At 46.7% G+C, this 12,467-nt stretch overlaps 1 protein-coding gene and 1 pseudogene across 1 annotated transcript; one reads left to right on the top strand and one right to left on the bottom strand.

The window, feature by feature from the left end:
* On the top strand, positions 1–10,200 carry LOC135277007 (small ribosomal subunit protein uS2B-like; annotated as a pseudogene).
* Positions 10,201–11,453: 1,253 nt separating this feature from the next.
* On the bottom strand, positions 11,454–11,906 carry LOC105719094 (ATP synthase subunit g, mitochondrial-like). The gene has a single exon (XM_064382175.1). The coding sequence runs from the start codon at positions 11,861–11,863 to the stop codon at positions 11,552–11,554; it is 312 nt and encodes a 103-aa protein (XP_064238245.1). The 5' UTR covers positions 11,864–11,906; the 3' UTR covers positions 11,454–11,551.
* Positions 11,907–12,467: the final 561 nt, after the last annotated feature.

The following is a 12,467-nucleotide window of genomic DNA, read 5'->3' as shown; positions in this document are numbered from 1 at the left end:
ATGCCTCCACGGACCATCCAGGTAAAAGAGAAAAATAATAGCTGGGCCAGGCATAATGGTTCACACCTGTAATCCTAGCACTTTGGAAGGCCGAAGTGTTTGAGACTGGCCTGGCCAACATGGAGAAACCCTGTCTCTACTAAAAATAAAAAAATAAAAAAATAAAAAATTAGCCAGGCGTGGTGGTGTGCACCTGTAGTACCAGCTACTTGGAAGGCTGAGGCAGCAGAAACCCTTGAACTTGGGAGGTGGAGGTTCTAGTGAGCCAAGATCGCACCACTGCACTCCAGCCTGGGTGACAGAGTGAGGCTCTGTCTCAAACAAAACAAAACAAAACTCATCTAGGCCGGGCATGGTGGCTTATACCTGTAATCCCAGAACTTTGGGAGACCAAGGCAGGCAGACCACTTGAGGTCAAGAGTTCAAGACCATCCTGGCCAACATGGTGAAACCCCATCTCTACTAAAAACACAAAAATTAGCTGGGCATGTTGGCACACACCTGTAGTTCCAGCTACTCGGGAGGCTGAGGCAGGAGAAACACTTGAACCCAGCAGGTGGAGGTTGCAGCAAGCCGAGATCGTGCCACTGCACTCCAGCCTGTGCAACATAATGAGACTCTGTCTCAATAAACAAACAAACAAACAAACAAACAGGCCAGGTGCGGTGGCTCAAGCCTGTAATCCCAACACTTTGGGAGGCCAAGGCAGGAGGACCACTTTAGGTCAGGAGTTCAAGACCAGACTGGCCAACGTGGCAAAACCCATCTCTACTAAAAACACAAAAATTAAGGCTGGGCGCGGTGGCTCATGACTGTAATCCCAGCACTTTGGGAGGCCAAGACAGGCGGATCACAAGGTCAAAAGATCAAGACCATCCTGGCCAACATGGTGAAACCCCATCTCTACTAAAAATACAAAAATTAGCTGGGCATGGTGGCACTCGCCTGTGGTCCCAGCTACTCGGGAGGCTTGAACCCAGGAGGCGGAGGTTGCAGTGAACCGAGATTGTGCCACTGCACTCCAGCCTGGCGACAGAGCAAGACGCTGTCTCAAATAAATAAATAAATAAATAAATAAAATAAAATTAGCTGGGCTTGTTTATGCATGCCTGTAATCCCAGCTACTTGGGTGGCTGAGGCAGAATGATTGCTTGAACTCAGGAGGTAGAGGTTGCAGTGAACAGAAATCATGCCACTGCACTCTGGACTGGGAAACAGAGCCAGACTCTGTCTCAAAAATATAATAATAAGATGGATGGGTGGAGAGATGGAGAAACAGATGAATAAAAAAATATGCAACAAAGCAAATGTAGCAAACAGTTAACAATTGTAGAATCTAGGTAATGGGTAGACCAGCATTCACTGTTCTGTTCTTTCAACTGCTCTGTATGTTTGAAAATTTTCGCCATAAAGTGTTGGGAGGAAATCTTGTGCAAGCAAATGCAGTACAAGCCTGGGCAACATAGTAAGACCTTGTCTCTACAAAAATAAAATAAGGCCGGGCGCGGTGGCTCAAGCCTGTAATCCCAGCACTTTGGGAGGCCGAGGCGGGTGGATCACTAGGTCAAGAGATCGAGACCATCCTGGTCAACATGGTGAAACCCCGTCTCTACTAATACAAAAAATTAGCTGGGCGTGGTGGCGCGTGCCTGTAATCCCAGCTACTCAGGAGGCTGAGGCAGGAGAATTGCCTGAACCCAGGAGGCGGAGGTTGCGGTGAGCCGAGATCGCGCCATTGCACTCCAGCCTGGGTAACGAGAGCAAAACTCCGTCTCAAAAAAAAAAAAAAAAAAAAAAAAAATAAAAAAAAATAAAATAAAATAAAATAAAAACATTAGCCAGGTGTGGTGGCAAAAGGCTGAGGTGAAAGGATTGCATGAGCCTAGGAGGTCGAGCCTGCAATGAGCCATGTTTGTGCCCTTGTACTCAAACCTGGGTGACAGAGTGAGACTCTGCTTCAGAAAAAGAAAGAAAGAAAGAAAGAAACCTCATGCAGTGGCTCACCCCTGTAATCCCAGCACTTTGGAAGGCCGAGGTGGGGGATCACTTGAGGTCAGGAGTTGGAGACCAGCCTGGCCAACGTGGTAAAACCTCATCCCTACTAAATATACAAAAATTGGCTGGGTGTGGTGGCTCATGCTTGTAATCCCAGCACTTTGGGAGGCCGAGGTGGGTGGATCATCTGAGGTTGGGAGTTCGACACCAGGCTGACAAACATGGTAAAACCCTGTCTCTATTAAAAAAATAGCAAAAATAAAATTTAAAAAAAAAAAAAAAAAAGTATATATATATATATATATATATATATATATATAATTAGCCTGGTGTGGTGGCGGGCACCTGAAATTCCAGCTACTCAGGAGGCTGAGGCATGAGAATCCCTTGAATCCAGGAGGTGGAGTTTGCAGTGAGCTGAGATCACCCCATTGCAGTCCAGCTTGGGTGACAGAGCAAGACTTTGTCTCAAAAAAAAAAAAAATGCAGTCAATTTTCACAGGTGAATTTGCAACCCCTGATCCATTTGCAGCCAGCTCCACGTTCTAATGCTCCTCTCTTCTGAGCTACAAACTAGCATGATTTTACTTACGAAGTTCCTTTCTCCTCGCTCTTTTCCCAGTATTCCTCCTAATTGGGTTCAAGTTCCCTTCCTACTATTTACCTGCTGTGTGGCCTTGCCTCTCTGGGCCTCTGCTGGATCTGAAAATTGGGGTCAAATGTATGTTTTTATTTATCTTGAGGCAGGAGATTGGACCATTTAATCTGGGAAGATTTCCTCCCTCAAACCACAAGCCTTTTTTTGGCGGGGGGCGGTGTGAGACAGAGTTTTGTTTTTGTTGCCCAGGCTAGAGTGCAATGGCCCAATCTTGGCTCACCAAAACCTCTGCCTCCAGGGTTCAAGCAATTCTCCTGCCTCAGCCTCCTGAGTAGCTGGGATTACAGGAGCATGCCACCACACCTGGCTAATTCTGTATTTTTAGTGGAGACGGGATTTCTCCATGTTGATCTGCCTGCCTCAGGCTCCCAAAGTGCTGGGATTACAAGTGTGAGCCACTGCACTGGCCTATCCATAAGCCTTTCAAGGGAAAAAGGCCAGTTTTATCCATACCCATGGGTTTTCTGGCATGTAGTGACACCTTAAGGGTGCTCAGGAAATGCTTGAATGAAACCTCTCTGTAAACCGAAAGGAGGAGAGAAGGACATATATTGAGTGCTCGCTGTGCGTTTATGAACTAAATACGCCTTTATTCATCCCACAGCTACCCAGTGAGGTAGCAGACACTGTGATTCCCGCTTTCAGAGAGGAAGAAACAGAGGTTCAGAAGGGATAAGTGACTGGTCAAAATTAACAGTGAATGCAAGAAAGAGATCTGAGATTGGAACCCAGGACTGTCTCGTTCAACTTCATCACAAGTGCCTCTTCCTGAATCAATGATAGGAAGAGACTCTTCTGTCTTTCAAATTTTCTTCCTTTCTTTCTTTCTTTTTTGAGATGGAGTCTTACTCAGTCTCCCAGGCTAGAGTGCAGTGTCACAATCTCGGCTCACTGCAACCTCCACCTCCTGGGTTCAAGCGATTCTCCTGCCTCAGCCTCCTGAATAGCTGGGATTACAGGTGCCTGCCACCATGCCCAGCTAATTTTTGTATTTTTTAGTAGAGACGGGTTCACCACGTTGGCCAGGCTGGTCTTGAACTCCTGACCTCAGGTGATCCGCCCACCTTGGCCTCCCAAAATGCTGGGATTACAGGCATGAGCCACCATACCTGGCCAAATTTTCTATCCTGAATTAGAAGTAGGAGGCTGAGCATGGTGGCTCATGCCTGTAATCCCAGCACTTTGGGAGGCCAATGTGGGTGGATCACCTGAGGTCAGGAGTTTGAGAGCAACCTGACAAACATGGAGAAACCCCATCTCTACTAAAAATACAAAATTAGCAGGGCATGGTGGAACATACCTGCAACTCTAGCTACTCAGGAGGCTGAGGCAGGAAAATTGCTTGAACCTGGGAGGTGGAGGTTGCAGTGAGCCAAGATCACACCATTGCCCTCCAGCCTGGGCAACAAGAGGGAAAATCTGTCTCAAAAAAAAAAAAGTTATAAGCCGGACACCGTGGCTCATGCCTGTAATCCCAACACTTTGGGAAATCAGGTGTTCAAGACCAGCCTGACCAACATGGTGAAACCCCATCTCTACTAAAAATACAAAAATTACCTGGGTATACCACACCCATTATCCCAGCTCCTTGAGAGGCTAAAGCAGATGAATTGCTTGAACCCAGAGGTTGCACTGAGCTGAGATGGTGCCACTGCACTCCAGCCTGGGCAACACAGCAAGACTCCACCTAAAAAAAAGTTAAAAAATAAATCACCGTAAGGAGCTCTCGGCACATCCCCCTGCAATTTTTGGGAGATTTGAGTTTCAGAGGGGCAACTGCAGGACTCAAGAACTGCCTTAGATAATAATCAGTGTGTCAGAGCTTCTTCTAGTTCTGCTCTCTATCCTCAGTTCCTTCTTTTCTTGTTCTCAAACCTAAACTTATCCTTCTTTCAGGAAATTCCCTTTGGCCTATCTCTACAAATTGCAGACCTAAATAATTTCTTGCCTAGAGTTCTCACTGGAGATGTCTGGCCTAAGCCAGAACCTGCATCTTAGGGGAAAAAAAAAAAAGATTAAAGCCATGCCTGTGAATTCCTGAGGCAAAGACAGAGTCAAGCGACAAGCATCCAGGTCACTTTATGAAATTGGGAAGGTGTTGTCAGACAGAAACATCTCTGGGAATCTTAGAAATCAACCTTGATTCATGCAAACTTCTGAGGTGACAAAAGGTATAATTAGAAACATGGGGACATGTGTGACCTTATTGTCAGTCATTGGGAACCTTCTAGACTTGGAGAAGGAGGGGCAGGTCCCACAGGCCAACTAGTCCAGTCTCCTGCATTAAGAACATTTCCTCACGTATGAAACAGGACTGGCCAGGCCTGATGGCTCACAACTATAATCCCAGCACTTTTGGAGCCCAAGGTGGGTGGATCACTTGAGATCAGGAGTTCGAGACCAGCCTGGCCAACATGGTGAGACTCCGTCTCTACTAAAAATACAAAAAGTAGCTGGGTGTGGAGGTGCACACTTATAATCCCAGATACCCAGGTGACTGAGGCAGGAGACTAGCTTGAACCCAGGAATCAAGGCTGCAGTGAGCCAAGATCACGCCAGTCTGGGCAAAAGAGTAAAGAGTAAGAGTCTGTCAAGAAAGAAAGAGAGAAAGAGAGAAGAAAGAAAGAAAGACAGAAAGAGAGAAGAAAGAAAGGAAGGAAGGAAGGAGAGGGAGGGAGGGAGAGAGAAAGAAAGAAAGACAGAAAGGAAGGAAGGAAAGGAAGGGAGGGAGGGAGGGAGAAAGGAAGGAAGGAGAGAAAGAAGAAAGAAAGAAAGAAAAGAAAAGAAAGAAAGAAAGAAAGAAAGAAAGAGAAAGAAAGAAAGAAAGAGAAAGAAAGAAAGGGCTGGGCGCAGTGACTCATGCCTGTAATCCCAGCACTTTGGGAGGCCAAGGCGGGTGGATCACGAGGTCAAGAGATCAAGACCATCTTAGCCAACATGGTGAAACCCCATCTCCACTAAAATACAAAAATTAGCTGGGCATGGTGGCACGTGCCTGTAGTCCCAGCTACTTGGGAGGCTGAGGCAGGAGAATTGCTTGAACCCAGGAGGCAGAGGTTGCAGTGAGCTGAGATCATGCCACTGCACTCCAGCCTGGCTCCTGGCGACAGAGCAAGACTCTGTCTCAAAATAAAAAAAATAAAAATAAAATTCTTAAAAAAAAAAAGAAAGAAAGAAAAGGAAAGAGAGAGAGAAGCATGACTTAATGTCTTACCTCTTAGAGTTGTAGGGAGGATAAAATGAGAAGTGCATTGACACAATACAGGCCCAAGTGTGCAGTAAAAGCGCTTGATGAGGCTGGGTGAGGTGGCTCATGCCTATAATCCCAGCACTTTTGGAGGCCAAGGCAGATGGATCATGAGGTCAGGAGTTGCAAGATCAGCCTGGCCAAAATGGTGAAACCTTGTCTCTACTAAAAATACAAAAATTAGCCGGGTGCGGTGGTGGGCGCCTGTAATCCCAGCTACTCGGGAGGCTGAGGCAGAAGAATCGCTTGAACCCAGGGGGTAGAGGTTGCAGTGAGCGGAGATTTTGCCACTGCACTCTAGCCTGGGCGACAGAGTAAGACTTTGTCTTGGGGGGTGGGGGTGGGGTGGAGGGGAAAGCACTTGATGAAACCAAGCACTGTGACCTGCTTAGGTCTGTCAAACTTAACCTGGCTGGGCGCAGTGGCTCATGCCTGTAATCCCAGCAGTTTGGGAGGCCAAGGCGGTAGATCACCTGACGTCAGGAGTTTGAGACTAGCCTGGCCAACATGGTGAATCCCCGTCTCTACTGAAAGTACTATAATTAGCTGGGCATGGTGGCAGGCACCTGTAATTCTATCGACTCCAGTGGCTGAGGCAGGGGAATTGTTTGAACCCAGGAGGTAGAGGTTGCGGTGAGCCAAGATTATGCCATTACATTCCAGCCCGGGCGGCAAGAGTGAAACTCAGTCTCAAAAAGAAAAAAAAAAAACCTTTAATCTGCCTTACTTGCTTTTCTTTTTTTTTTTTTTTGAGACGGAGTTTCACTCTTGTTACCCAGGCTGGAGTGCAATGGCACGATCTTGGCTCACCGCAACCTCTGCCTCCTGGGTTCAGGCAATTCTCCTGCCTCAGCCTCCCAAGTAGCTGGGACTACAGGCACGCGCCACCGTGCCCAGCTAATTTTTGTATTCTTTTTTTTTAAAGACGGGGTTTCACCATGTTGGCCAGGCTGGTCTCGAACTCCTGACCTCAGGTGATCCGCACACCTCGGCCTCCCAAAGTGCTGGGATTACAGGCGTGAGCCACCGTGCCCAGCTAATTTTTGTATTTTTAGTAGAGACGAGGTTTCACCATGTTGGCCAGTCTGGTCTCAAACTCCTGACCTCAGGTGATCACCCTGCCTCCGCCTCCCAAAGTGCTGGGATTACAGGTGTGAGCCACTGCACCCGGCCAATTTTTTTTTTTTAAGATGGAGTCTCACTGGGTGCAATAGCTCACGCCTGTAATCCCAGAACTTTGGGAGGCCGAGGCAGGTGGATCACGAGATCAGGAGCTTGAGACCAGCCTGGCCAACGTGGTGAAACCCTGTTTCTATTAAAAATACAAAAGTTAGCTGGGCTGTGGTGGTGTGCACCTATAATCCCAACTATTAAGGGGTCTGAGGCAGGACAATTGCTTGAACCCGGGAAATGGAAGTTGCTGTAAGCCAAGATCATGCCACTGCACTCCAGCCTGGGCAACAGAATGAGACTGTCAAACAAACAAATAAACAAACAAACAAACAAAAACGGAGTCTCACACTGTCTCCTGGGCGGTAGTGCAGTGGTGCAATCTTGGCTTACTGCAACCTCCACCTCCCAGGTTCAAGCAATTCTCCTGCCTCAGCCTCCCGAGTAGCTGGGATTACAGGCACCTGCCACTACGCCCAGCTAATTTTTTGTATTTTCAGTAGAGACAGGTTTTTACCATGTTGGCCAGGCTGGTCTCAAGCTCCTAACTTCATGATTCACCCAACTCAGCCTCCCAAAGTACTGGGCAGGCGTGAGTCACCATGCCTGGCTTTTTTTTTTTTTTTTTTTTTAATAGAGACCAGTTTCACCTTGTTGCCCAGGCTGGTCTCAAAGTCCTGGGCTCAAGCAATCCTCCTGCTTCCGCCTCCCAAAGTGTTAAGATTACAAGCATGAACCACCATGCCCAGCCTAAACATATCTTTTTATTGTGAAAAATATCAGAGATAGATAAAAGAAAACAGTATAATGAACTTCCAGTGTCATAAGCTTCAAATACCAGTTCATTAACAATAGTTTTCAGGCTGGGCATGTTGGCTCACACCTGTAATCCAAGTGCTTTGAGAGTCTGAGGTGAGAAGATCACTTCAAGTCAGAAGTTGATCAGCCTAGGTGACATAAAGAGACCCTCATCTCTAAGAAAAGGCTGGTTGCGGTGGCTCACGCCTGTAATCCCAGACTTGGGGAGGCCAAGGCAGGCAGATCACTTGAGGTCAGGAGTACAAGACCAGCCTGGCCAACATGGTGAAACCCTGTCTCTCCTAAAAATACAAAATTAGCCAGGCATGGTAGTGCATGACTGTAGTGCTAGCTACTTGGGAGGCTGAGGTAGGAGAATCACTTGAACCCGGGAGATGAAGGTTGCAATGATCCCAGATTGCTCCACTGCACTGGAGCCTGGGTGTCAGAGCAAGACTCCATCTCAAAAAAAGAAAAAAAAAATTCTGGGTATGGTGGAGTATGCCTGTAGTTCTAGCTACTCTGTAGGCTGAGGCGGGAGGATCCTTTGAGCCCAGCAGGTAGAGGCTGCAGTGAGCTGTGATTGTACCACTGCACTACAGCCAAGGTGACAGAGCAAGACCCTGTCTGTAAAAAACAAAACACAAAAACCAGGCCAGGACCGGGCGAGGTGGCTCATGCCTGTAACCTCAGCACTTTGGGAGGCTACGATGGGTGGATCACCTGAGGTCAGGAGTTCAAGACCATCCTGGACAAGATGGTGAAACCCTGTCTCTACTAAAAATACAAAAATTAGCTTGGCATGATGGTGCACACTTGTAAACCCAGCTACTCAGGAGGCTGAGGCAGGAGTATTGTTTGAACCCGGGAGGCATAGGTTGCAGTGAACTGAGATCATGTACTGTACTCCAGCCTGGGCAATAGAGCAAGACTCAGTCTCAAAAATAAATAAATAAATAAATAAAGTTTCATCTATTACCTCCATTAATAGCTTTTTTTTTCTTTTAGACTTAGTCTCGCTCTTGTCTGCCAGGCTGGAATGCAATGGCAGGATCTTGGCTCACTGCAACCTCTGCCTCCTGGGTTCAAGCGATTCTCCTGCCTAAGCCTCCCAAGTAGCTGGGATTATAGGTGCCTGTCACCATGCCAGGCTAATTTTTGTATTTTTAGTAGAGACAGGGTTTCACCATGTTGGCCAAGCTGGTCTTGATCTCCTGACCTCGTGATCTGTTCACCTTGGCCTCCCAAAGTTCTGGGATTACAGGCATGAGCCACCAAGCTGGGCCACTTTTTTTTTTTTTTTTGAGATGGAGTCTCACTCTGTCACCCAGACTGGAGTGCAGTGGTGCGATCTTGGCTCACGGCAACCTCTGCTTCCTGGGATCAAGTGATTCTCCTGCCTCAGCCTTCTGAGTAGCTGGGATTACAAGCACACGCCACCATGCCTGGCAATTTTTGTATTTTTAATAGAGACAGGGTTTCACCATTTGGCCAGGCTGATCTCAAACTCAGGCTGACCTCAAGTGATCTGCCCTCCTCAGCCTCTCAAACTGCTGAGATTACAGACATGAGCCACCGCACCTGGCCAGAATAGCACATCTATAAGAGGACAAGTGACATCATATACATCGTAAATCTGAAGAGGACCTGGAAGAAGCTTCTGCTGGCAGCTCATGCCATTGAAAACCCTGCTGATGTCACTGTTCTATCCTCCAGGAACACTGTCCAGCAAGCTGTGCTGAAGTTTGCTGCTGCCACTGGAGCCACTCCAATTGCTGGCCACTTCACTCCTAGAACTGTCACTAACCAGATCCAGGCAGCCTTCTGGGACCTACAGCTTTTTGTGGTTACTTACTCCAGGGCTGACCACCAGCCTCTCACAGAGGCTTCTTAGGTAAACCTACCTGCCTTTGCTCTGTGTCACACAGATTCTCCTCTGTGCTATGTGACATTGGCATCCCATGCAACAACCAGAGAGCTCCCTCAGTGGGTTGACTGTGGTGGAGGCTGGCCTGGGAAGTTCTGCACATGTGTGGCACCATTTCTCGTGAACACCCATGGGAGGTCATGCCTGATCTCTGTTTCTACAGAGGTTCTGAAGAGCCTGAAAATGAAGAGCAGGCTGCTGCTGAAAAGACCATGACCAAGGAGGAATTTCAGGGTGAATGGAGACTGCTCCAGCTCCTGAGTTCACTGCTACTCAGCCTGAGGTTGCAGACTGGTCTGGGGTGTGCAGGTGCCCCCTGTGCCTATTCGGCAGGTCCCACTGAAGACTGGTGTGCTCAGCCTGCCATGCAGTCAGCTTGCCCGGCTGAGGCCACTGAATCACTGAATGGGTAGAAGCAACACTTGAATGGTTTTAAGGTATTGTTGCAAGGGCTCTTAAGCAACATAGAAATAAGGTTGACAGAAAATAAACATCAGTTTCTTAAAAAAAAAAAAGATACCATTAATAAGTTGTTTGACCAGGTGTGGTGGCTCACACCTGTAATCCCAGCTACTAGGGAGGCTGAGGCAGGAGAATGGCTTGAACCCAAGAGGCAAAGATTGCAGTGAGCCGAGATCATGCCACTGCACTCTAGCCTGGCAACAGAGCGAGATTCCATCTCAAAAAAAAAAAAAAAAAAAAAGTTGTTCATAGGCTGAGTGTGGTGGCTTACGTCTGTAATCCTAACACTTTGGGAGGTGGAGGCAGGAGAATTGCTTGAACTCGGGAGTTTAAGACCAACCTGGGCAATATAGCAAGACCCTATCTCTAAAAAAAATTTTTTTTTTAATTGTTCACTTAAAATGGTTAATTTTTTTTTCTTAAGACAGAGTCTTACTCTGTTGCTGAGGCTGTAACCACCACCTCCCCGGTTGAAGCTATTCTCCTGCTTTAGCCCCCAAGTAGCTGGGATTACAGGTTTACACCACGACACCCAGCTAATTTTTGTACTTTTAGCAGAGACAAGATTTTACCATTTGATCAGGCTGGTCTCGAACTCCTGACCTCGTGATCTGCCCACCTTGGCTTCCCAAAGTGCTGGGATAACAGGCGTGAGCCACCGCCCCCAGCCAATTTTTGTATTTTTAGTAGAGAGATGGGGTTTCAGCTTGTTGGCCAGGTTAGTCTCAAATGCCTGACCTCAAGTGATCCACCCACCTTGGCCTCCCAGAATGTTGGGGTTACAGGTGTGAGCCAGAGCGCCCAGCCCTAAAATGGTTAATTTCATGCTATGTGAATTTTACTTTAATTTTTTTAAAGTCATCATCAAGAAAATGCAAGACAAGCCACAGACTAGAAGAAAATATCTGCATAATACATATGTGATAAAGAACTTGTATTCACAACATACAAAGAGCTCTTACAACTCCATAATAAGACAAACAACCCATTTTAAAAATGGGCAAAAGATCTGAATAGACATTTCACCAAAAAATATCCAGAAATAGCTAATAAGCACATGAAAAGATGCCCAACATCATTAGTCATTAGTGAAATTAGAGTCCCTTTCTCTAAATCATCTTTAGACAAAGGCACAGAGCTACTTCCCTGACATGTTCTTAACCTTGGCAAAATATTTTATTTTTATTTATTTATTTATTTTTAACACATTTTATTCAGATAGCAGTCTGATCACACGTGGTCCCACAACACTCGAATAATAAATCAAATATAACCAGATGTTAAAGATTGGTCTTCAAACATCATAGCCAATGATGCCACGCTTGCCTATGATCTCTCCGACATAAAACCACATCAACACCTCAGTGGCCACCAAACCATTCAGCACAGCTTCCTTAACTGTGAGTTGTTTGAAGCTACCAGTCTGAGCACTATTGACTATTTCTTTCAGGCTCTGAATGGCTCTAGGGATCTCAGCAGGGGTGGGAGGAATCAGCTCAACCTTGGCGTAGTACCAAAATGTGGCCAACTGAGGCTTCGAATAAGTCACAGCAGCGTTCACCAGCGCCGGGGTCTTCTCCACAATGTTACGGATAAATTGGGCCATGGTTCTGGGATGGAAAGTCCGTCGCCCCCAACGGCCGGCTGAATAAAATATTTTATTTTTTGAGATGGAGTCTCACTCTATTGCCCAGGCTGGAGCACAGTAGCCCAATTTTTCACTATTATTAATTATGTTGGCTGGGTACAGTGGCTTATGCCTGTAATCCCAGCATTTTGGGAGACCAAGGTGGGCAGATCACCTGAGGTTGGGAGTTCAAGACCAGCCTGACCAACATGGAGAAGCCCTGTTTCTACTAAAAATACAAAATTAGCCAGTCGTGGTGGTGCATGCCTGTTATCCCAGCTACTCGGGAGGCTGAGGCAGGAGCATTGCTTGAACCTGGGAGGCAGAGGTTGCTGTGAGCTGAGATTGTGCCATTGCACTCCCGTCTTGGCAACAAGAGCAAGATTCCACCTCAAAAATAATAATAATAATAATAATGTTGCTTTGAATATTTATATGCAAATGTTGGGCAGGGTTATTTTTCTTGGATATCTGTATAGAAGCAGAATTGCTAGGTTATGTGATATAAGTTTATGTTTAACTTTTTGAGAAACTGCCAAACTGTTTTACAAAGTGGCTGTACCATTTCATATTCCCACCAACA

This window comes from Aotus nancymaae, unplaced genomic scaffold, assembly GCF_030222135.1.
Source record: "Aotus nancymaae isolate 86718 unplaced genomic scaffold, 86718_ANA_hifiasm-v0.15.2.pri h1tg000029l, whole genome shotgun sequence".
Lineage (NCBI taxonomy): Eukaryota > Metazoa > Chordata > Mammalia > Primates > Aotidae > Aotus > Aotus nancymaae.
This window is presented reverse-complemented; position numbering and strand designations above follow the sequence as displayed.